At 52.4% G+C, this 25,406-nt stretch overlaps 1 protein-coding gene across 16 annotated transcripts in view; it reads left to right on the forward strand.

Moving 5' to 3' along the window:
- Positions 1 to 2,512: 2,512 nt before the first annotated feature.
- The window catches only part of ZNF185 (zinc finger protein 185 with LIM domain), a 52,750-nt gene continuing 29,856 nt past the window's right edge, over positions 2,513 to 25,406 (forward strand). For 5 of the 16 annotated variants that reach the window (XM_045820511.1, XM_045820521.1, XM_045820520.1 and 2 more), the window contains exons 1-12: positions 2,514 to 2,699; positions 17,390 to 17,468; positions 17,666 to 17,789; positions 18,200 to 18,265; positions 19,398 to 19,439; positions 19,544 to 19,621; positions 20,271 to 20,360; positions 21,277 to 21,363; positions 22,349 to 22,432; positions 22,742 to 22,783; positions 24,292 to 24,372; positions 24,799 to 24,888. In XM_045820511.1, the coding sequence (XP_045676467.1) occupies positions 17,435 to 17,468; positions 17,666 to 17,789; positions 18,200 to 18,265; positions 19,398 to 19,439; positions 19,544 to 19,621; positions 20,271 to 20,360; positions 21,277 to 21,363; positions 22,349 to 22,432; positions 22,742 to 22,783; positions 24,292 to 24,372; positions 24,799 to 24,888 (818 nt within the window). In that variant the 5' untranslated portion in view covers positions 2,514 to 2,699; positions 17,390 to 17,434. Of the gene's footprint in view, positions 2,700 to 5,913; positions 6,096 to 17,306; positions 17,469 to 17,665; positions 17,790 to 18,199; positions 18,266 to 19,397; positions 19,440 to 19,543; positions 19,622 to 20,270; positions 20,361 to 21,276; positions 21,364 to 22,348; positions 22,433 to 22,741; positions 22,784 to 24,291; positions 24,373 to 24,798; positions 24,889 to 25,406 lie in introns of all 16 variants that reach the window. The other 11 variants (XM_045820525.1, XM_045820527.1, XM_045820518.1 and 8 more) reach the window with 9 other exon arrangements.

Below are 25,406 nucleotides of genomic sequence, written 5' to 3' on the forward strand. Positions count from 1 at the left end.
TGCAGCTGAGAGTGGGTAGCAGGTCACCACCAAGTGAACATCTTGTGCATGGGCCTGGTGGTATAAGAGAGAGTAGTGGGAGTGTCTGGGTCCAGGTACCTGAGGTCAAGGAGTCAAAGAGGAGGCTGATAAAGTTGGCAGGGTCCCTGAAGCCTGGATGAGGTGGCCGGGGTAGCTCTGGCAGGGTGGGGGCATTCTTCTGGAGCAGTGAACAGGTGGGCAAGGCAGGTCAGAGTAGGGCAGGGCAGTTACTGTTCGAGTCAAACCTGTTTGCAAGTGAGATCAGCGCAGGCCCTGGCAGCCTGGCAGAGAAGGAGGAGTTGAAGAAAGCCTGGTCCCTTTGGCTGGTGCTATTGTGGCAGATCTGGCCTAGACAGGGCTGAATCACCTGGAATGTGGGAAGAGCTCAAGACCCTAGAACAGCCCAGCTGATGGGCCCCCTGTGCTGACTGGCCATTGATGGACTTTGGATACCACTCTTGCTTGTGCTCTCTAGCTGGCCTACCTAGACTTAGGGCTCTAGAGTGAGGTTGCTCCTTCCCAGTGGTGGCCTTGGGAGGGAAGGGCCACCTCGTTCCTCACCCCTACATCAAATCCATCACTTGTCCTCTGTATTCTTGAAGGGGAAGAGGGCCCAGAGAGATGTGACACACCATAGGTCCTACAGTAAGTATGTTTAGGGCCTAGGATGCCAAGCCAAATACATCACAGCCACCAGAAGTCCAATGTCAGGGGAGGGGCAGGAAAGAGTCTGATGTTGGCCACCAGACTGGAAGCAGAAAAATGCTTATTAGCAAGAGACAGAGATGAACTGAAGTGACCATGTACAATCCCCCCAGCTTTACTCCGCATACATATTCACACAGACACAGGGTCACTTCCTCCCTACCTGATAAAGCCCAGGAAGTGAAGGATGAGGGCAGCTTCCAGAATCTCAATCACCCCTCAATCTTCTTCTGTATATCCCCTCAGACACCCTGTGCTGGTCTCCATGCCCTAGTGATGACTCAGACAGGGTCCTCCCCTCCCAGAGCTCGCCATCTAGAACAAGAAAAGATTTTGGCCACTGTGCTAGATCAATGTAATCAGAACAAACTAGGGGAACACACAGAAGGAAGTGATTGACATAACTGAGTGGTCTGTGCAGTCAGGGAAGGATTTAGAGGACACTTGAGGGAAGTTTTGTAGAGTGACTAAGAGTTCACTAGTCAGACAATGGGACAAAGGACATTTTAGGGAGTGTCAGTGCCAGGAGCAAATGACTCGAGGAAACAGGACTTCTGATGTATTCTAAAGGAAGAAGGAGGCAAGCGTGGCCAGAATGTAGTCAATCCAAGAGGCGAGTGGCTGAACCTGCAAAGAGCTGGGTGCAGCAGAATCCTTGGGCCCCTTAAAGAGTTTCTTTTTTATCCTGAGAGTAATGGAAAGTCAACAAAGAGCTGCAAGCAGGGAGCAATGTGAAACAATTAGAGACTTCTGTGTGAAGACTACATTCCAAGGCAGGTGACACCAGTAGGAGGGAGACCAGCAAGGGTGGTGGCAGTGGGTGTGGAGAGAAATGGATGGATTGGACGACCATTTGGGACATAGACTTGGCAGGGCTGCATGAAGGAGAACCTGTTGGTCCATCCTTTTGATTCTGCCATTCTGATAGGGCAACTCTTGACCAACTCTGCTGTCTCTTAGACTGGCTTAACTATCTCTTGACTGGAAGGCTTCCCAGGCCCTCCACCCCCAACACACACACACAGGTAGGGTTAGGGGTTTCTTTTGATGCTCCATCCATCCTAGCACTCAGTATACCTGACTGAATGACACACATGCTGAAAAACAGGAACGGATGACACTGATCAAACTGCACTAGCCCTTGGTGTTTGAATGAGTCTCCCTGCTCAGCCTGTGAGGTGGCCCTGCTTGCTGACAGGGTGCTCACTGCTGCTGCTATGCCTTGGGAACCCCGAATCCACCCAGGATGGCCTGCTAGGACAATAACTTCCCCACTGTGGCCTCACTTTCTTCTTCTTCCCAGCCTCTGGGACTTCCTGCATGATCTCAGCCGCCAGCAACCCTCCTCTGCCCCTCTTCCCGCCCCTGTCTGGGATCTCCATCTGTAAAATGGATCTAGGAACAGTAGTTCTCGGCAGAATTAACCCGCAGCATCTGTGGAAGTCATTGGCCTCAAGCGGGGGCCAGATCGCAGCGGGCAGGGGCGCAACTAGGCAGCTGAAGCACTTCACGTGGCGGAGGCCTCCCAGCCCGCGGCCGCATTTGCCTGGAAGTTTTCCCACCGCAGCAGAGCCTTCTGGAGCTTGCTCCGGACTTGGTGCTAGGAGCCAGGGACTTGATTTCTCCTGCAGCCCCGAGGGTGGGGCCGGGAAGGGGCGGGCGAGCCAGGACACTGGCCGGAGAATGTGCGGAATGTGCCAGGCCCATCTACCTACCCCAGGAGAGGGCAGAGGAAGGGGGCTGGCTTAGGGGAGGGGCGAGGGGAGAGGCTCCGGGCGCCGGAGAAAACCTGTTTGTTCTCCCGCGGGTGGAGCCCAGTGCGAGCTTCCTCGCCGCCCTGCAAGTTCGCCACCTTGCCCAGCGCCCCGCGCCCGGCGCCCAGCGCTCGTCCCCGGCCCGGCCTGGTGGAGAGAGCCGGAGCCCCGCCTCCACCCGACCCTCCGCTCGCCACGCGAGCCGTGCACCTGTGCCAGGTAAGGCTGTCGAGGCGCTGTCGGCGCGGCTGGCAGAGAGGCGGCGGGGGAAAATGGGCTCCTTGGGCAGCCCGGTGACAGGGATAACTCCGGGCCTCAGTTTCCCCATCCATAATCTTCACCCGCCCCAAGCATACCTTCTGGGCTTTTGCTGGGGAGACAGTGCACCTGGTTTTCTGTTTCTCATTGTGAGCAAGGACACTGACAGAGGCAAAGAAGACTGGCCTGTTTCCTCTGCCCTCGCTTTTTCTGTGAGAGAGGGTTTGATTGCTAGGAAATGGCCTGGGTCCAGGGTGCTCTGAGGGATTATTGCAGGCCTATTAAGGAATCTCAGATCAGCTAGTTCACCCTGTGTCTATTTTATAGATGAGAAAACTGAGACCCAGAGTAGGGGGCTCACAGGCTACTTGTGATGGGCGTGTGCTGGGCACCAGACAATCTTCTGGAGGGCCACGGGGAAGGTAGCTACTCAGACAGAAGGCGCCGAATCAAGTGTCACTGGGTGTTATCGATGGGATCTGCAGCCAGTGGACTCTGTGGCTGGATTGTTTTGATGGGGGCAGGGGAAGCCAAGAGTCTGTCCTCTTTGGAAAGACAGAGTGATACCTTGCCTCAAAAAGAGACGGAAAGCTCAGCTCCTCCCTCTATCCATCCTCCTTGCTACTTCCAAGCTGGGGTCATCTGAGCAGCTGTCAGTCCAAGGAGGTAACTTGCCAGGTCACCTGCCACCCAGGGTTGCTGGGGGCTCAGATAAGGTCAGAGGTGGGTGTGCCTGGATTTTGCAACACCCAAAGTGCAGTAGGAATTGTGTTCTCACTCAGCCATTTGCACTTAGCCTTGGCATCACGGAAGGCTGTGCAGCTACATCTCAGGCAACAATCTGTGAACCTTGAGAAAGAGCCCCTCATACCCAGCAGAGTTTGAGGCCTCTGGTAGCCAGACCCAGTCTTGCCTTGGTTTCATGGTCCTTCAGACTTCTGATTTTGGTACCTGGCTGGGGACAGGGAACAGGGTCCCATGAGCTGATAGGCCTGGACAGTGGGGCGGGTGTCTGGGTTCCCACTCCCTCCTCACCAGCTCACATAAAGGTGTGGAGGAAGTCTGGGGGGAGGGTGTGGTCCTACATTCCCAGGGCCTCCACTGCCTCATCTGAAAAATCAGGGACAGCTCAGAGACCCTGCTTGCCACGTAGAAGCAAGTGGCCAAGACATAGATGCACACAGACCAAGGGCCAGCTTGAAGGCTGGTCTTGGTGCTTGTGCTGTTTGCCTCATCACCTGTGGACCACCCCAGGATGGGTGAGGTGTCACTTGCCCTACCTCCTCCTTCCATCAATTTCCAGCCCCAGCCCTGTGCCTTGCTGGCTTGGCTTTTGGAAGTTTTGGTCTGGCTGGCGGCTCCATACTCAGCTGTAGAGAGCTGATGGAAGACACCCAGCACAAGGCCAGACACACAGCAGATGCTCCACATTTGTTCATTTTAACTTTCTAGCCAGTCACAAGACAACAACAGAGGTGGCCAATGGCCACATTGTGTGCTGCAGCTCTGAGTGGCATAAGCACAAGGGGCTGTGGGTGCCTGGAGCAAGGGAGCAGCTCTGGCAGCAGGGATCAGGGAAGGCTTCCTAGAGGAGGAGGGCTTGGAAGCAGGAGGAGGAGCTCAGTGGTTACCAGGTCAAGGCCCTCACCTCCTTTGGGATGACTTGAGACTGACCTTGCACCCAAAAGACCAAAACCAGTTCTTTCTAAGGTCCTGTATGTTCCACCCAGAGCTAAGCAGTGGGAACCTCAAAAGAAATCATATGCAGACCTGCCCAGGGTGTGACAGTCCAGTTGGGGAGAGAGACACCACTCAGTAAGGAGCTACCATCTACATTGAAATTGTGTACCTCAGTTCCTTCTCAACTTGAGTCGACTCCAGACAGAGCCTCCCACCTGAGGGCAGTGACCCCAGGGGCAGCCATCGCTTCACCTTGGCCTCCTTTAGCCTTCCCTGTGATTCTTGTGTTTCTGCTTAATGTCCCTCTGGCTTCCTGAGATCTAGCAGGGCAGAGTCTCTGCATCTTCAGCAGTGGGCCCAGGACTTGACCACCCTAAGCTTTGTTACCTGGTCCCTGAACTTTCCTCAGTCACTTGCCAAGAAAAGTCCCCAATCTGGCTCAATGCACTCAGTAAGCTGGAAGCCCTCCTCTCTTCCTCACTCAGCCTCCATGGGTGGCTTATCTCTTTGGCTCTTTGGTCTGAATCTTGCTTCAAGCTGTAGCCTATCGGGTGCCAGTTTATGTGTAATACCAGTTTGTTTTCTGCTTGCTGCCCCCACTGTCAGGCCCTCATGGCATGGGACAAGACCATGGCCCAGGAAGAGGAGAGCTGCAGCCCACATGGTGTGCCTGGCCTTTGGGTTTTTATAGTTGGGATCCACCAAGGACCCTGCATTCATTTCCACTGTGCCCACAGAGAGCTGGCTGGCTAATGTCAAGACAAGGACAGCACAACCAGGGGACCCATGCACTTGAGACTTATGCTCAAGAGCAGTTGGCATCACTGCTTCCAAGGGTCGGAGAGCTGGCAGAGGACTCATGAAGTGCAGTGGGGAAGGGAATGGTGGGGCAGGGTGGCGCACTTATGGCCTAGGGATGAGTACGGCTGGGAGCTCAGACTGAGTTCAAACCCCAACACATCCACCATCTAGTTGTGTAAACCTAAGCACATCACACAGCCTTTGGAGACCTGAGTTTTGTCACCTGTACAGAACAGAGGCTGAAGCCAGGAGCATGTGCTATACAGCAACAAGAAGCTGGCACCTGACACACAGGAAGTCCTCTATCAGGGATGTCGGTTAAGCCAGGACAACAGTGTCTACCTCCAGAGGTCGTGATGGCCAGGAGTTCGGTTGGGGCCAGGTTGGGAGGGATGTAGGCTCCCCACTTGAAGAAAAACAGTTGTTTAAAAATCACTGCTAGTCTGCTGCTGATGCATATGGCAGTCAAACTCACACTTAAATGATTTGCCACAGAAAACTTAATTCTTCGGTCATTTCTGGATGCCTATTAAAATCTGATTTGCTTTCCTTTAAAGTTTTTACTTTTTAATTTTTAAGTTTTTATTTTTGGTTAATTTAAAGGTCACAGAACAGTTGTAAGAATGGTACAAAGCACTCCCTTGAAGTCTTATCTGGGTTCCTCACTGTTAATATTTCTGGTGGTTTTCTTCAGGAAGGGGAAAGTTGACATGGAGACACTGGTGTGACAGTAACCTTCCGCTAGGGTCAAGAGGTGGACAGTACTTGTGTCAGTTCATTTTCCCAAAGGGAAACTGAGGCACAAAGAAGAACTCAATCAACACTCATTTGAGGATTAAGAATGGAAACACATTATCATATCTCTCAGATATACACGTATGTATTTGGAGAGTATTTTCTGATCCCTTGTCTGTGTTGGGCACTGGGCTACAGGGAAGACTAAGAACTGAGAAGAGCAGGGATGGGGAAGTGGGAGGAGCAGGCCTGGGTGGAGAAGGGACTGGAAGATGAGAGGAAAAGAGGCCCTGTGGGTGTCATTCTCAAACTCTAATGTGCGTAGGCAGGAATCTGCAGCTGAAGCACACGTCCCAGAAGGATCCGGAGACCACCTTCAGAAACACTGTCTGTGCTCTTCCCATGGAAAGTGTACTCACTTCCCATTTCAAGAGGGAGTGGAGAACTGGAGCTGCTGGTGGTAGCCACTGAGGTGACTGTGGAGCTCTGTGGCCACAGCCTGGGTCAGAGAGGAGACCTGACCTCTGGGGCCAGTGGTGGACAGTCCCCATACTGCTGCTGGTTGTTGAAGGTGGTCCCTGGCCTTGGCCCCATCCGAGGGCATACCTCAGGCATTCATCTAACCCCGTTGGTCTGGTACCTGTGACGTTGGCTCAGAATGCCACTTTCTGATGACTAGGTCAGCTATGGAAACAGGCTCAAGGATTCTAATCACAAGAATGAGTATCCCTGGTGAAAATACTCATATTGAGCAGTACCTTTAGACTGAAAACAAAAACAAAAAATCTGAAAACCAAAAACTAGGACTTGCCTCACCACTTCTGCTCAGTGAGCTCCTATTCACTCTTTCATCTTTCAGGAGCATCCAAGCCCAGGGCACCACCACCTTGGGAAATTCAGTGCTCTGGCAGTACCCTTGAAAGGCTTCTCTAAGCTATCTGTCTGTCTGTCTGAGCAGCAACCAGCCCAGCATCAACTTTCCATAAATGCTTGTTGAATAATGAAAATGTGGTCTTGGACAGATGCTTTCTCCTCCCTGGGTCTCCATAGTCTTATCCAAAAAATGGGGACAATGATAAGAAGTAAGAGTGGAGCTCAGAGGAATCTGGGCCTAGCTTGGACAGGAAGGTGAGAAAGGAGGGGATTGGGAGTGAAGGGAGTGGGAGAAAGCTGCCAGGAGTAGAAGGAGGCCTTCCCAAAGCCAGCTGTGGTGGGAGATGTGGGTGGGGAAAGGGGGCTGGGCACTGCTTTTCCTCTAGAGCCTCACTTGCAATCACCCATAACTAGGACAAAAAGAATTAGCTTTGGCCAATGGTAGTTAGGGGCAAATGTGGGGGAACTTTCCTGTCACTAGGCCTGCTCTGGCAGAGGATGAATGGGTCATAGCAGTGAGGGTACAGGGATATACCTGGAGGGGGAGAGTTGGTTGGGGTAAGGGTGGGCTTCATGATCCTTGAGTCCCTTTCAACCCCCTTGGCTGTCTGTGTGCAGATGGGGATAACATCTGTGTCCCGCTAGGACAGGCTTAAAACTGCCTTGGTTCCCAAACTACAGAGACAACTAGGGTGTTGGGGGTAGGGGAACAGAGCCAGCCCAGGGCCCATAGCAGGGCTCCCAGGGTACCTCAGGGCCCCATCTCCTGGTATAGCAGGGGAGGTGGAAGCCATGGGAACAATAAAAATAGCTCATGTAGATGACTTTGGCAAATAATTCATTTTGGAGCAAGGGCTCCTGGGTCCTGTTGGGTCCAGCATGTTGGCCCTGCCCAGCCCTGGGCTTCCATAGAGACATCTCAGAGAGCTGTGCCCAGAAGCCCTTACTGGCCTTTGAGGTCCTACCACCTCTGAAATGGTCCTGTCACCCCAAGCAGTCACTTGTATTCTGCCTGCCAAGAGCTAGAAAATGGGCACAGGAGAGCCAGGAGAAAATCCCAGCCCCTCAAGAGTGACAATGGCCAGGTGGCCATGGCTCCCTTTGCCCTGTCAGGGCTCAAGCTCCCCACTGCCTCAATAGGGAGCTAATCCACCTCAGACATCTGCCTCCTAGGGCCCCTCCAGCACTGACACCAAGAAGTCTAGATTCTGAGGTATTGGGAGTGTGATGGGGGGAGGTAGAATTCCAGACTTTCATGCAGAAGTCATTTACCTGTAAAGCACATTTACAAATACTCCCCCCAGGCGTTTTTTTCCATATTACATTTTTCCCTCTGCAACCCAAGTCTCTTATAGCTCTTTTTTCCATGTGGTGCACTTCCTTCCTGCTGCCCTGTTGGTTGGCCTCCAGGCAAGACCCCTGGGACTGGAGCATCAGGGCAGGTCAAGGTTCCCTGCTCAGCTGCTCACCCCAGTCCCTGGGAGCTATGTGCTGAGATTGCTGGGTGTTAGAGACCCAGCTGCTCAGTCATCGCTCCAACAGGCCTCTGAAGGGCCCCTTCCACCAGACTGCTGCCGAGACTCCCTGAGTCCCGGGAACCCCTGGAACAATAGCAGCAGTACACACACCACCACCACTCTTAGAGGAAAGCAACATGCTGCTGACTGTCTTCTTGCCAGGTGCTGAGAGCAGGAACTGGGATGCCCTCATTCACAAGACCTTCATAAAATGGGACATTGGATCATTCCAACCCTGTTGGCCCGGGGAATCAGGTCAGCTGCCTGAGTGCTGGCTTAGGTCTGCCTGAGTGCAAACTGAAACAGTTTGCCAAGTGTGTACCTTGAGAAAGGACTGGATGAGGGCACCCAAGTAAGGGGTGGAGGTCACACTCCCCAACTTGTAGTATCCCCAGTCCTCTCACACTCCACACCATGTCCTTCCTTAGGCCTCGGCACCTTTCATCTTCGGATTCAGATCTTTCTCAGCCTGGCCTGTGGTGTGCATACTAGCTTATCCTTGCAATTCCTGCTGCAGCCTTCTTGGGGATCCCTGCCCCACATCCTGGGCTCTCCCTATGATGCTGAGCCTTTGACCTCCAGGGGATGTTCCAAAGGGAAGACAGGACAGAGCTGAGGCTCTGAAAAACAGCACTGCATGTCATCCAGTGTCCCTGGTGATGAGCAGAAGGGGCATACTGAAGCCCTCACCTTTCTCCCACGACCAGGTACAGGGGTCAGGGAGAACTTTGAGAAAAGGGCTTCATCTTTAGCCAAAGAGAGTAAATGACATTTATAGTGACTTGTTCTGACAGAACCAGGACTTGGACCCCTTGTCTAGTGCTCTTTCCTTTGCAGCTGAGTTGGAAGAGATAGTATGGACGTGCGACTCTGTGGCCTAGACCAAATCCTCCAGATCTCTGATGGGACCAGTGTACCTTTCCTATGCAATGACAGTTGATGGGCCCGGCTGGCTTGTCTCTGAGGCCTTCTAAACAAGCAGTCCCCACTGCCTTCTCAGCTTCTGTTACTGCTGCCCGCTTCATGGTTGGAGGCTGCCAGGCTGGCTGCAGAAGGAGACTTCACTAAGGAAGGACAGTCTGAGAGAAGACACCTGCTACCCCTGGGATGGTAGGAGGGGCTCTCCAGCAGGTGGGCTCTGACTACTTCAGTATCACCTTCCCTTGGTAACACAGACCACCCCAATCCTGGGACAGTTCATTTCCATGAAAGAGCTTGAGATGGGCCCCTCACGGGCATTTACATGCTTTGAAGATAAAGGCTTTTGCTTGAAACATACCCAAAAAGGACCTGAGTGTCTATTCTGGAAGGTGGCTCTAAGGCACAAGGAGTTTTGTTGTTAGTCTTTTCCCCAGTGCTGGGGCCAGTGGGGGCTCTTTGTCCAAAGGTAACATTTCCAGTGCAAATGGGTAGGAGCCTCCCCCATGCCCAGAATCCCCCATCACCGGGGTAGGTCCTAGCAAGTCAGGTTGTCACACAGGTGAGGAGGAGCATGGCCTCAGAGAGTAGCTCTGGCAGCCTGGAGCTTCAGGGTTGTAGAGACCATCTCAGGCTCTCATAGGAGGACCAGAAAGGATAGGTGTGATGGCTGGAGTCCCCTTTGCAGGCTTTGCTTTTCCATGACTTAGTCTTTGACACCCTCATCTAATGGTGGAGAGCCAAGGCCCTGTGGGACAAAGGAGTCTCCTTCCACCAGGCCACCTGCCTACTGGCAATGACCAGCTGAAAGGATCAGAACTAGCTGGTGCACTCCTCTAAGGAACAAGTAGCTGGAAGACAAGGGACTTTTCATCACCTCACTTCTCCCCTCATGATCCAGATGGAAGCACTTAGGTTTCTGCTGAAGTGATGCAGGAGGCCATATCCTGGGGTTCTGCCTCTGTGAGAACTCCCTCCCTGCCCCAGAGCCCCTTGAAAGTGCTCACAGACAGAGGTTCACTAAAATGTGGCCTGAGGTTGGCCTAGCAATCAGCCCCTGCACTGGATGGCCCAAGGCCTTGATGGCTTCATGCAGATGTCACTTGCCACATCCATATGTGGTCACTGGGCTGTGCTCTTGGCTGCATGGGAAGAGCCCATCCCACTGCTTCTTCATGCTGATTCCACCCATACCTAAGGGATCCACCCAGAGCTGAGCAGTGGGCTCTGGTTCCAAGAGGCAGAATTGTGTCGATCCCTGAATCCCTACCAGTCAGGAATAGGGACCCTCAGGTGGCCAGTACACATGGGGAAATATAGTCAAGTTTCCTCTCAGCCTCCTGGGTGCAGAATGTCACAACTCACCACTGGGGAAGCCCTTCCCCTTGCTCATCTGCCCAGAGTATGTGCATTCATGCTCACTCACAGTGGCCAGCGCCCAGCACACACATTCTGACAAGCCCCAACACCCATGCCCTCTGGCTTTGGCTCCTGTGTGTGCAACAATGTCCCATGCTCCTAGGAAACAAGGCTAAATGAGTTTTTGTTCCTCTTCCCCCCAGTATAGCTAGGGGGTCCTTGCCTGGCATACAACACTGCCCTATTCCTCTGCCACTCAGGATGAGAGAAGGGCAGTCACTCGACCTGCTGTCTCTTTTCACACAAACTCTTGCCACAAAGATCCCAGGCCTCTGGCCAACCTGCCTGTACTGGCAAGCCCACCTGCCTTGCCCCTTCCCCAGTGTGCATCCAGTTGTCTGGAAGAAGTGAACCCTTCCCAGCTGTGCAGGGGAAGCAGAGAAATCATTTTAATCCTGGGGTGGACTGGCACGAGGGACCCAGGATGGGGTGAGACTCAGAGGTCAGAGAGAACTATCAGGTCTGTGGCCCTCCATGCCCACACTTATGCCCACCACTGCTACAGTCTCTCTCCGAGGTGGGCTCTGCACCTCTACACCTCCCTTGTCTCCTGTGGATCCTTTTTTCTTCCAGGTTAGTGGGAAATGCAGGCATTTTTAGTGTAGTGTGACCAAGAATGGGACCAGGCTGGGTCCCTGAGGTAGGGGGCTATGGGACTTGAAGGCTTCTCTGGGAAATGCCTTCTAGGCTGAAGCTCATAATCATTTGACAAGGTCAAAGACACAGAAGCCTGCTTGGAAAAGGAGGTGTGCACAGCTTGGGGAGTCAAGCAAGGTGACTATTCTAGAAAACTTTCTCCAAGTTGGTCTTTCAGAGCACGTCCTTGTGGGCTGCAGGGTGCCGCCTCCTCCTGCTGCTTCTCTCTCCATCTTTGTCTCCTCACTCATCAGCCAAGCATTTTCGTCACTGTCTACAACTCTCCCTTCTCCTACCACCCCTTTCCCCACCCTCCTGCTAATCTGCCAGCATCAGCTGCTGCATCAACTCCAACTCATTGACGACACCAGGTTTGCTATGGCTCCTCACTCTCCCTCATTGGTTCCTTGCTTCCGTCTGTCCAATCAAGGCCAGAGGCCGCTTTCCTGGGAGGTTGCCAGGCAGCCTTGAGAGACTGCTCAGCAGAGGGGAAGGTGCACTGGGAGCATGCCTATTGGCATTCTGAAGCCATCTGCATCAGGGAGGACCTGTCTCCATCTCCCCCTGCCTGCCCCAAGAGACATCTGCAGGCTAATAAGGCCAGTGAAAGAGGGATGACAAATAGGGTGAAGGGCCAGGAAAGTGGATTGGGGGTATCCACCTGGTGTCTGAGGTGGCCTGGCCTGCCCTGTAACAGGCTGGTGTAGTCTCAGTGTAAGGTCTTGTTCAGAGTTGGCATGGAAAGGGGTACTGCCTAGTGGGACTACATGTAGTAAGGTTCCAAAAGTGTGTCATGATGGACAGCTGGAGTAGAAGGTGGTAGATAAGCTGCCTGTCCCTTTGGTAGCCCAGGCCAGCCCCCTATGCTGGACAATATGGTGATTTCTAAGGAACCAGAAGGCTTCTCTCCCTATCAAGGCAGAAACAGGGTGCACAGAGTGGCTGTGCTGACCAGAAATGTGCTCCCACAGGCCATTTGGGAGATAAGGACAGCCACTAGCATGAAGACATCCAAATTCGAGGAAGTAGCACATGTTCTGCCTTGAGGGCACATTGCCAGGAGGAGAACTAGACAGCAGGTCCACAAGCTAGGTGTTTGACACCTCTTTACATATGAGAAGACCGAGGCTTAGAGAGTGGGACAGCATCACACCATGTGAGGCCACTTAGAGACAAGGATCAGAGATGTCTTTGCTCTAAGGTCAGGTGGCCCTTATGCATGGCAGTGTCCTTGGTGCCAAGAAAAGTGTAAGACTGGAAGCTCAAAGCAGGCATGAAGTCTCCTGCCCTACTTTCAAAGGCAGCTGGGGATGTAACAATCCAGAGATCCAGTGTCCATCTCACTTTGCTTTCCCCCTTCTCTGTGGGGTGAGTGGGGAGGTGCAGGGGCTCCAGTCAGAGCAGTTTATCTCTTCTGTGTCTTCCTGAACTTGGTCAACATCTTGCATCTCAGGTGCAGAGAGGAAGGAAAGCTCACATGGATTGTGGGCTGTCCTCCTTGGAGGGGATTCTAGAGTCTGGTTCATGGAGTCAGTAGTGGAGGGACCAGGCTGAGAGGCCAGACACTGTGTATATGGCTGGCCTGAGTCCCAGTGTCCCCTCCTTCTAGCTGGTGCAAGTCAGCCACTGAGGTCAAGTGTCCAACTTTGTAGGAAGTGTAGAGGTGCCAGTGGGGGTGTGCCTGGGCCACCTGCACCCCAGCACTTTGCTCCAAGGAGCACTCCAAGCCATGGAGCATAGGGGTCAGCAGGGCTACTGTGTGTCTGCGGCTCAGATTCTGGCTGAACCCTCCACCCTCTAGAAGTGTTGGAAATGTGGCCTGGGGCTAGCTACCCAACCTCTCTGGGCTCCTTTGTTCATGGTGAAGCAGGGATGACAGTACACTACTGCCTGCTAGTTGCTGACCTGCTGCTGCGCTTGCATGTCCTGATCCCTGGACTGGGTGCCTGCCTTGTTAGCATGCTTGTGATGCACATCCTGGGGCCCCATGGAAAGGTAAGGCCAAGGCCCCCGTCCTAGTACTTGGGTCTTCTTGGACCATCACTGCCAATATCCAAGCTCAGAGCACCCCCTTCCCCACAGTCTCCTTCTTCCTGGCAACAGTGCTAGATAGCCTAGGTGTGGGGTGGGGAGGGAGGTGAGGCGAGGAGGTTGGAAGGTAAGACGCCTGAGGATGGGGAGTTGTCTTCAGCACCTGCAAAGTGCATTCCTTCTGTCCTACTGTGCCCCTTGCCTTTGTGAAGGAAGCTAACCTCCTGCTCCCTGGGGTGTTTCTGCATTGTGCTGCTGGGGCAGCTGCTGCTGTGACCTCCTGACTGAGATCAGGCTGAGGTCAGACTCTAAACATACCACCTGCTCTCCCCCTACTCCAAGCTTCTAAGCAAAGAGGGTGGAGTCTCCAGAAGGATGCCCCACGTGTGTGTACCCGAGGCAAGGGTTGGCAAGGCACAGCAGGCTCCTAGAGTCCCAGGATGTCATCCCTCTGTGCCCTAGGATGTCCACCAGAGGCAGAGAATTCCCAGAACTGCTGCATCTATACATTCTGCTCACATCCCATCCTTTTAGCAGCTTTTGACACCCAGCCTTAGCTATCCAACCAGCCTCAAGTCCCATTTCATTTGCTTAAACCACTGTTTCTTTAGTATTTACACACTCATGATAGAAAAATTGGAAATACAGCAGAGCAAAATATTTTGGTATATATCCTTTCAGGTGTATTTTTTTTCATGTGCATTTTTGTGTAAATATAACAGCACCACCCTACACATCTCATTTTAAAAGCTGCCTTTCCATACACATGAAAGCTTGTCAAATATCATATATATCAGTATCATTTGTAATGACTGCATAGGATGTACTTGAATGATGGATAATTATATGTTTAAATATGACTGTTGGCAATTTTCAGGTTATTACCATATTTTCATCACATTCAACATAGGGATGGTGCTGTTCTTATATACTTGGTTCACTTATGCAAACTGTTTCCTTAGGAGATATGGCTGTGAGGAAAACTACTAAATCAATAGGCTTGCCCTTTCTAAGGCTTTCAAAACATATGGCGATCTGTGCTCCAGAAGATACTTTTATTAATCTGCCCACCAACAGTGCATGAGAGCTTCCCAGGAAACGCCCTTCTGAGTGGTCATCCCCACCCCCCATTCTCCAAAACTGCTTCTGTCTACAGTGAGGATTTTCCCGGCTTCCATTTGATTGGATGGCCACTCTGCCTTGCTCTCTGAGAGGGGAGGGGATGGTGGGTCTGAGCGGAGACCTGGGTTCAATAAAGGGTAGTGAGAAGCATGGTAAGTCAGAAGCATGGCCCCTGCCAGCCTCCAGGTCAGCAGCAGGGATCGTCAGTGCAGGCTGTGTGTGAGGGTTGAGGGGTACTGGACTCTGACCTCATTGAGGTTGGTGGAGGGGGTAGGTCTTACCTAGGAGGACTTGGGTCCACAGTACCATGGCACTAGGGTCAGAGGAAGGGAGAGGTCCCTAGGAAGAAGGGAAGGCAGGAAAAGTGGGAGCTAAAGGGCCACCTTCTAGAGATGCTGAGCTACATGATCTCTTTGGAGCAGTGTCAACATTGGGGTGCAGAGTGGAGAGAAAAGTGGCTGGATCAGGACACTAGACTGGAAAGTTTGCCCCCAGCCTTAGACACAGGGAAGCCCACAGAAGTTGAGAGAGAAGCCAGGCCAACTGAGATTAGAGGCCAATGAGCACCCCTGAAAGGAGGCACAGACAAAACCACATGGACTAGGGAGGAGGTCAGAAGTGACTATGGCCTGAATGAGGGTTGGAGTGGGGTGGAGTATGGGGCACAGAGGGGCTGATGAAGTGGAGGGAGAAGCCAGATCTCCCCCAGAGACCTAAATTCAAACTTTATGTGTCCATCTGTCTGGCTGGCACTCATCACTTTAAAAACCTGTTGGCCAAAGAGCTGCCTTCCTCTTCATTTCCATGGAATGGCTTTACTTTCTGACTTTTTCAGAGAGATTGTGCCATCAAAAAATGACATTTGACTTCTGATATGAGTAATTGGCTCTAGTCTTTGCCTGAGTTTTCTGACTGGGGTCTTAGCTGTAAAGACAAGGCCTCAGGTAGTGTGGGCACCATCCCAGCTCTGCCCTCCCTGACTGGGGGCTCATGTGCATATCTCTGCCCTTTGGCTTGGGAGTCTCCAGTGGCCCCTGTGCCTCTGTTATTGTACATGTGTATGAGTCCCTCCTGATTTTGGCAGTGGTTTATTTGGTCCTGATTAGGCAGAAAACTTCTAGGCAACATGGCCAACAGGTTTGTCAAGATGAGACTGATGAGTTCCTAGAGGAATCCAAAGACTGAGTAGTATGAATTCCTGAGCTGAGGCCCAGAGGAGGTGAGGTACTTACCTAAGGTTTCACAGTCAGACAGCAGCGCAAGGACACCAAAGGGCCAAGATCTCAAGAGGTGATTCTGTCTGTGTGCCCCACCCAGTGGGACCAGTGCATGGGTTACTGGGATGGCAGTTGGGCCTATGAGAATCATCTGTGGAATGTGTTCTTCTCAGTAGAACTTTGATGTGGCCTCCTTGGTTCAGGGACTGGGCATGCAGGGTGCCCATTCACAATGATGAGGTGCTATTCCTGGAACACAGTGTGCTCAGGTCTCCTGGGCTGCGTACTTGGTGCAGTTTATGGCAATTCCAGCTCTTGCTGACATGGTAAATTTGGTTCACTCTTGGCCCCCTGCCCAGCCCATTTCTGTGTGCCCCTGACCTCCACAGAAGCATATGCAGGCCTTGCCAGATGGTGGCAGGGCCCAGCTGCTCAGGCCTGGCCCTGGAGCCTCCCAGAGGGTGGCAGACCCCTAAAAGGAAGGCTGCTCTGCCTCAGGATTGTGATGGCAGAGCCAGGCCCTTGCTTCTCATTGTGCCCACTTGCCTGAGCCTCCAACTCTTCTCTTGAGGCACAAGAGGCTGGCTGTGGCAGTTCAGGGTTGTGACTAGACCCATGACATGGGCTTTCCACGTCCCTGCAGCACCGGGCCAGTCCCATCCTGGAGATATGGCTTCATTACCCCAGGCCCTCCTGAGGCAAATAGATTTCATGGTGCTATGAAGGTCTGAGAGGCCACCACAGCCCATTTCCCACTGGCCACAGGAAGACAACATGTGGCTAAAGGGCAAATTGAAGGCAAAGAGGGAGAATAGGTATAGAAGACAGAGATAGAGAAAGCAGAGCATAGGACATCCCTACCTCCCAGGCATAGCCGCAAACCCTTACCAGATCGCCATCCTTGCCTGGTCCTTAAGGGTCACTAGGAGTTGGCAGTGGGGCCCCAGGCTTTCCTCACTGGATATGGAGCCAAGTTCTGAACCACAAAGGGCTGCCTATCCCCAGGCCATGCTTGTACTGATTGAGGACTACCTACAGTCCCTTGTCCTAGAGAAGACAGGTTGAGAGTTACTGCTTCTATTCAACTGCTTTGCAATCTTTCCTGTGTCATGTGGTGCCAGGCACTTGCAAGACATTGATCCTCATTCTGTCCCCAGAGCAGTCATGAAGGGTAGACTTTTTAAACCCCCATTTTACAGAGAAGAACACTGAGGCAGCCCTGCAAGTTTAGCCAACCAGCCAAGGTCTGTCAGGCAACTACTAAGTACTGAGAAAGATAGTCCAACATGAAAATGACTGTTGCCCCCAGCCCCAGCCCTTCCTTCTGTCCCTCCTTGTGAGTCCAATAGTGCTGGCCCCCAGGGAGTTGCTGTCTGTGTGGCAATGTGAAGGCTCCCTCTGTGCCACTCCCTCCCCAACACTTGACGGGGTGTGGGTTCTGGCCATCAGAGCTCTCTAGGAGGGCTTGTGGTATTCCCGCATCAGCCATGTCGCAAACAGCCTGTAGCAGCCTATGCCTTGTTTCCCAGGTAAGTGACCCTGAGCAGACATGTGGGTGTGCCACCTAGTGGTGGCAGATCCAGTAAGTGCTCACTCTCTGGCCTCTATCTGCCACCCAGGACTCCACCAGCTCTTGCTTCCCAATGCCCAAAGGACATGATAAATTCATGAAGTGACAGCCATATGCTTGCCTTTGGCCCAGGAGCCCTGTTGAATCAACTGAGAAGTGATTTGCAGAGCAGGCACCATGAGCATCTCAGCTCTTGGAAGCAGCACCAAAGGTGAGGAGGCCCAGGCTCCCTCTTGTCCTAGTCCCGGGCTTTGTATATAGCTGCCTCTTTCCAGGCTGGCCCTGCCAGGACCTTGACTGCTGCCTGGGCAGCAGAGTGAGAGAGGCATATTGGGAGGGCTGGAAAGGAAACCCAGGGTCCTGGGGCTGGGTTCCCCTTCTGAAGCTGTGTGGCCTTGCCCCTGCCAGGGAAGCCTCTCACAGCAGGTGAAGAGGAGCGCAGTAATGTACTCAAGCAGATGAAGGTGCGGACCACTCTGAAGGGGGACAAGAGCTGGATCACCAAGCAGGATGAATCGGAGGGCCACACCCTGTAAGTCAAGGAGGCTGGAGGGGCCAGCAGCAACAGGGTGGAGCTGGGGTTGTGATTCATGAGTCTCATCCACACGTGGAGATGCTGAGGGGCTTCCACTATTCAGAGCTCAGCCAGGCAATGTGGCCACTGGCCAGCTGGGGAAATTGGAACAGGGAAAATAAATCCAGCTGAGGGCAAGACTTAACCAAAGTCACAGGGCAGGAAAGCCCTGGATACTGCGGTGCATGTGGGCAAGTGCCTGTGGAATATGGAGACAATCATAGAAGGAGAAGGTAAGATGGAAATGGTGGGCCAAGTTCCTGGGTGCATGTACTACACCTTTCTCAGCTGCCTCTAGGATGGAGGTCACAGAGAGGCTGATGGGAGGAGGCCTGGGAGCCACTATTTTAGGACCCCTCTTTCTCCAGAGAGCTGCCCTCTGGTCGGAGTCGTGCCACATCCTTTTCATCAGCTGGAGAAGTGCTGAAGCCCAGGTAAGAGTTGGTACCCAGACGGCTGGTACCTTAGGGGACAGGGATGAAGCCCAAACTGAGAAGGCATGTCAGGGTCTGGAGCAAGTCATATCAAATTCACAAGAAAGGTAAGCTTGTCTTCTCTGCTCCATCTTGGGAAAGGGAAAGCAAAAGTCACTGAGTCCATTTCCTTAGCTTTCCGTGTGGCCTTTGGGACAACTGCCTCCTCCCCTCCTGGGCCTCTATGGTTCCACCTGTCAACTGTGATCAAAAATTGTCATTAGAAGCCCCTTCAGGAAGTAAGACAATGTCTGTGAGGTGCTTTGAGAGTCACAAATGACTCCCTCTGTAGGTAGCCCTGATTGCTAAGTACACCTGGTAATTTAATTGGCATTCCAGGGAAGACTCACATGTTTGTGACAACTGTCTCCTAAGTTCAGGATGACCTATGTTGCCAGCTGGCCAAGGGAATAGTCCTCTCTCTATTTCAAGGACTTTTGCAAAGAGGTGTCCAGGGAGGCTCTGAAGCATGGGAACATCCACCCAGATCTGCAGGAACTGTTCCTGAGACGTAAGAGGGTGGGGGGCCCAAAAATTCAGGCTTGACCCTTGTTCCACACAGCTGGTATTTGGCAGATAGTTACATTGCCATGGCCTTTCTCAGGTGGCAGTAGAGACAGTGGCAGTGGCTGGAAGGGAGTGGTCCAAATTCACTACCAGTCCTAGAACCTACCTTTGGTAACTGTGGCCTTGCCCATCACCCTCAATGACTTAGTGCCTGCTACCTGCCAGGTCCTATATTGAGCCCAGAGGAGACAGCCTGCTCCTCAGAGAACTGACATCCTAGCAGGAACCATGGGTACAACCTAAGTAGAGAGATGAATGTACAAAAGAGAATTGCAATTGGCGAGGTTGGCAAGGACCTGAGGACAGTTCAAAGATAGTTTACTCGTAGGGTTGGGTGGGCTTGTTTACTTAGGGGTGCAGTTCTCACCCTGGGCTTTGGTTTGTGTGTACATTTGGAAAGCACATCCTGTGACTCAGGGCCCAGAGTATGGGTAACCCAGTAACTCGCTTTGCTGTCATTGGGGACAGGAGAAAGTAGGGCCCTCTATCAAGGCTTCAATTCACTTCATGCCTTCTTTTTCCTTAGCAGGCCTACGAGCACAAGGGCTTCCACTGGCTATATCATCCGGTAGGTGATGGCAAGACCCTGCCTGCCTCCCTGCACCCACCAGCACTTCCCCCTAGCTTCTCCCTGGGAGCTTAATGGGCTACTTCTTCTGGACTCTCTTTTAGGGGAGTGTTCACCAAGCCTGTAGACAGCTCGTCCCAGCCCCAGAAGCACTTTCCTAAAGCCAATGGAGCTCCAAAAAGGTGTGTCCATGGGACTCTGGCCAGCCAGCCAGCCAATGGGGAGTTGTGAAGGCCTGGGCTAGGCTCATGGTAGAGAGAGTACTCTGCCTATCACTGAGGGGGTAGAGGGTGGCTGCTTTGTTCTTCTCTAGGGTAGGAACCTGGATAGCAACATAGGGGCAACCAGAGGAGATGGGTTGGGGTAGGAGGCAGCTGCACCACAGGTACTGGAAGCCCTCAGGTGGGTGCACGGCCCAATTTGGACCCACTGGCTTCTTGGAGTACCTGGGATACTACTGGTCTCCTTGCCTTTGAGCTAGTCCTGACTTGCAGGAAACTTTGACTTGCTGATTGACTGCAGTGTGTTGTGTGCTTTAAGCCACTTTCCTGGCAGGCTTAGGTGGCATATTGTCAAAGCACCTTGGTGTTAGGCTAAACTCAGATTCCATCAGAAAGGCAGGGTCAAGGGGGCTGAGTCTGCCCTTGGCAGGAGGGCCAGCCTGCTCAGGGTGCTACAGATGTTCTGGGTATCTGGCAGGGCTGAGAGCAGAGAAGAAAGGCCATCAACATTCTCTCATCCACCTACCACGTGCCTTCTGGGTTGTATGGGAAAATCTGGAGGCAAAAGGGGGCCTGAGGGTGAACATATGAAAACTCCTTGCCTCTTTAGCACTGCCAGTGTGGTAAGAGCAGCTCCTGCTGGACCTCTCCGTCCCTCCTCCTCTGGCTACAGGATGACCACTGAGGACTACAAGAAGCTGTGAGTATGCCATTGCAAACCCAGCTCAGTTCCTTATTGCAAGAGGTGAATCCTAACACTGGCCCTCTGAGGGCAGCAGGCTTGTTGCCTCTGAGCACAGTTCAGGAGTGCTAGTTCTATTTGTCTGACATCACTGCAAGTTCATGTGATGATCTGGAACCCACCAGAGGGTGACAAGCCCCAGAAAGTTGGATGTCTATGCACACTGCACTTCTGATCTAAGGCAAAGCAGGATCTGTAGGAAGTTTGTAGAAGGGGCTGGTGGATTTAGAGAAGGAGTCATGGGTCATGGCCCTGGAGCTGCTTCTGGCTGACTTTTTCCTGAACATGCCTCTATACCCCTCTGGACTGGGCTTTCGGCATGGGCTAGGCTGGGCCAGGCTAGTGCCTGATGATCCTCAGCATGCTGCTGGCCATGATAATCTATTAGTTATGGGCATTTCGTGCCCAAATCTGAGCTGCTTCTTGGATATAAATTTTTGGAGTTCCCTCTGGAGTTCACCTCGTAGCCTGTGTCAAAGGTTCCTTCCTATGTGACAAGGGAGGAGAGCTTTGGACAGAGTTGTAGGTTGTTCCCAGGGGCCCCATATCTTCATATTGTTTGTTCCTTGTCACCATCATCCAGTGACATGGAGTGGCCAGGGTGTCTTTCTGGAGAAGGAGTGAGGTTTGAACTGGGTCTTAGAGGACAGTTAGGGTTGGACCAGGGAGAGAGGGGAGGGCTGGCTCTCAAGGAGGAAGAAGTGGCATGAGCAAAAGCCCAGAGGCAGTGTCATTAACTTATGTTGGTATTGTTGGAAGTCAGGAAGCCAAGCTGCTTGGAATAGCAGCCTATGAGAGGGAACAGGGGTAGAGGTTGGGGAAGGGGAGCCATAATTGCCAACATCCTCAACCTCTCCCACTCTGCATCCTTCAGGGCACCTTATAACATCAGGCGCAGCTCAGCATCAGGGGCTGCTGAAGAAGAAGATGTGCCCTTCTCTTCTGATGAGCAGAAACGGAGGTAACAATACCCATCGGGCATCCCATGGGCAGGGGCCCAGGTCTACACACACTGGTAAAATAGGAATTGTGCCAATTGGGGTGATGACGTACATAATATTTAGGATATTGTTGCTGGCCTGTGGGCTAGAAGAATGGCTGCTAGCAATAGGTGTCACCCCTTGATTCCCCAAACCACCCACATAGCTGTGCCAGCTCAGGAGACCCTTTTATGAACATTCTATGAGGCAGAACCTATGTAACAAGGGTCAAAGGAAAGCCTCATCTGTGGACAGAGGGTAGGAAGGGTTGTGCTTTAGGACTTTATATCAGGTTGTTAAAAAGAGTCCTGAGCAAATTGGACCAAAATAGGTAGCACAGGGTCCCCTCACAAGAGCCCTTTGTGTATGTACTGTGTGTGCAGAGTCAGGGTAGGGCCTGCATGTCTAGGGGACAGGGCCAGGGCCAGAAGTTTCAATGCCCCTCACCCCAAACCGAGGCTGGTTGCTTAGGAAGCAGCTAGAACCCAAGGAGATAGAGCTTCCCAGGCTCAGCCTGCCACCACCCCCAATCCCAATGTCTGCTGGCCCCTCTGTAGCTCAGGAAATAGAGCAAAGCCCCCCGCTGAGGGCCTGGTACCTGGACCATCCTAAGGACAGAGTCCACAATGGCAGGGATCCCCAGGCCTGGAAAGCCACCTGGCATCGACTGCCCACTCTGCCACCAGCTAAATGTCTGATATTGGGCAAGGCACTACAACTACCCATACTTCAGTTTCCTCATCTGTGGGTGATACTAGCACCAGCCTCCCCGGGGTATAAGGAATGAGCCAACCTGGATTGGCAGTATCCATTGCTCAGTAAACAAGGGCTGCCCTTCCCTTGGCCTCTACTTTCTTTTGAATGGTCCTCAGAGCAGAGGCAAAGCTAGCTTTGCCCCCTTGCATTGTTATGGTGGCCCAAGGCACCCTGAGTACCTGTCTATCAGATGTCCCCTTACTACCACAGGTCAGAAGCTGCCAGCAGTGTGGTAAGGAAGACAGCTGCCTGGGAGCGCTCCTACGTCCTGTCAGCAGCCAAGAAGAGCACCAGGTAAGTTGCACAGCAAGGTACACAGCTCAGCCACCAGCTGGCTCCTTGCTCTGGAACACTTCCTGTCCCTTCAGGGCTCCAGTATTACTGTGCCTGGTGAAGGGGGTGGTGAGTGGGCCCTCTTAGCTGGACCTTCTGTGATTCTCAGATGCACTTTCTGGAAAACTGAGGGGTCTGGTGGCTGCCAATAGGACAGGTAAGATGCTAGGAATGGGAGAGAGGCCCAGGACCCCCTGGGACAGAGTGGTCATGTCATCTGCCTACTGCATGGATTATGCTCAACACATTGCCTTTCTACCTCCTTTCCAGCAGCCCTGCCCAGGAGATGCAGGCCCCGTTTATTGCGAAGAGGTAAGTGTCAGCAAGTGAAGCCTTAGAAGCCTGCTGCTGGCCATGGAGAAGGCCTCCTTTTGGCAATGGTGTAGTGTGGCCACTGAGGAGAGGGTCATGGGATGGGGCGGGGCCACCGTCCCTGGTCAGGGGTAGTTGTAAAGGTCTGGTGGCTTCTGTCTGAAGGCTGGGTGAGCACCAGGGTGGCTATGGTGGCACATATGGCCCCAACATCCAGTTCTATGTAGGCAGGAGCCTGGCTGAGAGACCACAGCTTGTGGTTGGATACTCCCATTTGCCAGTAGCTAACAGGGCTGGGCCCCTGACCAAAGATAGAGCCATAGTATTTCCGAGGGCCTCTGGGGTTTTGAAGCATAAGTAGTTATGGGGGTACATAGGAGTTGTTCCCTTGCCCTCCCTCCCTTCCTTCCAAGGATAGGCTAAACAATGTCTTCACAGGAACGATCACTGGGATGAGGTCCAGAGGCTTGTCATTGGGATCTCCTGCCTGGTTGTACAGGCCTTTCAAAGTGACCATGACATTGGAGATGGGCCCTAAAGGATGAAGAGGGTTTAACAAGGAATGATCAGGACATCGGGACACTCCAGCTGCGTGAGGGAGAGGTGTCACCATTAGGTGAAAAGGACATCTTCTAAGAGAGGATAATATTTAGGGAAGACCAGTAGGAAACTTCTGGAAAGTTGAATTTTAGGGATATTCCATTGGTTAGACAGGTAAGACCTTCATAATGGGCTGAGGACTGAAAAAAAAAAAAAACAAGGAAAACCCAGTGTGTCAAGTGTTCCAGGTAGAGAGCCCCACTGGTATAATGGCCCAGAGGTGCAAACAGCTTGCTATGCTGGAATACCAGAAAGACTGATTGGAATACACCCAGTAGAGGGTGGTGGCAGCACGAAGGAAGTGACAGAAAGTGGTTTACTCTTGGTGGCTGTATCAGGTTCCTAGGACTGCTGTATCAAAGTACCATAAACTGTGTGGCATAAACACCAGAAATGTATTGTCTCCCAGTTCTGGAGGCCAGAAGTTTAAGATCAAGGTGCTGGCCGGTTTGATTCCTTCTGGAGGCTCTGAGGGAGAGACTGTCCCATGCATTTTTTCTACCTTCTGGTGGCCACAGGCAACACTTAGTTATCCTTGGCTTGTAGGTGCATCACTCCAGTCTCTGCCTGCACCTACACATGGCTTTTGTGTGTCTGTGTGCAAATGTCCCTCTTCTAATAAGGACACAAGTCATTGGATGAGGGTCCACCCTAATCCAGTATTGACTCATCTTAACCCAATCACATCTGCAAAAATCCTATTTCCAAATAAGGTCACATTCACACGTTACAAGCAGACATGCATTTTGGGGGGACACTATTCAAAACAGTATGCTGTCCTTATCCCAAAGGAGAGTTGCTGAGCCCCTAGCCTGGGCCACCTTATGGCTATAGACTCCACTGAAAGAACGCATGCCCTTCAAGGGCAGCTGAGAATGTGGCTCAACTGTTTCTCTTCTTGCCCAAAGGGTGGATGTGGTGGATGAGGATGGGCCTTCTGAGAAGAATCAGGACCCACCTGCTCTGGCAAGATCTCCTGGCTCCAGCAGGTAATCAATCACTCATTTTTGTCTGGGGATGGTGACTACCAGGCCTGCCTGTCACTTAGTCCCTGTGGAATCTCTGCCAGGTTACTTCTTTGAAGAGCCTCAGAGTCAGTATCCCCATGTGCCCAGTAACAGGATGGGGCACAAAAATCAGTGAGGGCCTATCTGGCTGGATGTCCTAGGGCTGAAAGGAGCAAAACAGCCTGGCCTCCAAGAAGAGAGCACTGAACTTTTATGTGGTTAGTGGTTAACTGTGTCACAGGGTTGCAGCGGGTCCACTGCCAGGGTACCAGCCCTGCCATTCTCAGATTTGTTCATGGCTCTCCTAAAAGTTGGCTAAGTTCAACCTGCCAACCCTGTCTTCCCGCGCCTGCTGGGGAAGGAGACTCCGCAGTCCCCAGCACTGCTTACAGATGCCTTTTTTGCCAGTTCGAATAGAGGCCGAGGAAAAGTGTCTCATGCAATTTGGATTGAATGCATGCCGAGTCTGCCAAGCCCTGCTGGGAGCCTGGAGCCCAGGTGTGTGCTGTGAGCTGGTCAGATTGGAGGATCTGGCAGTGGGGTGACAAGGTGTTGGTGATCTCTCTCCAGTCAGAGTCCTGATTTGCTCTGATTTCTGAACCCTGAGTGTCCAAGCAGACAATGGCACTCTCTTGTCTGCAGATGAAAAGCAATCAATACCTCTTTGTATTTTGTGATGAATCCTGCTAAGTCCTATTGAGAGTGCTGGCACCATATTATCACTACTGCTTAAAGCACCTGCCTGGATTGGAAGCTTTGCCCAAATCCAGGTGTGCTAAAAGCTATGCCTCCATGATACCTTTGGGAGACATTGAGGCCAGATAGGCAGAGCACTTGTCCTTACAGGTCACCCTTGGAGACTCCAAGAACTGTTCTAGCATTCATAATGCCACTCCAAGCCTACTCCCATCCCCAACTCGAGCCCTTCAACCATTTGTATCACAGTCTTCAGGGTCACCTCCTCTGTGCCAGGAGAAAGATGGACCACCTGCCATAGCACTGGTGATGGAGAGCCA

This window comes from Phyllostomus hastatus, unplaced genomic scaffold, assembly GCF_019186645.2.
Source record: "Phyllostomus hastatus isolate PE091 unplaced genomic scaffold, TTU_PhHast_1.1 phas_scaffold_397, whole genome shotgun sequence".
NCBI lineage: Eukaryota > Metazoa > Chordata > Mammalia > Chiroptera > Phyllostomidae > Phyllostomus > Phyllostomus hastatus.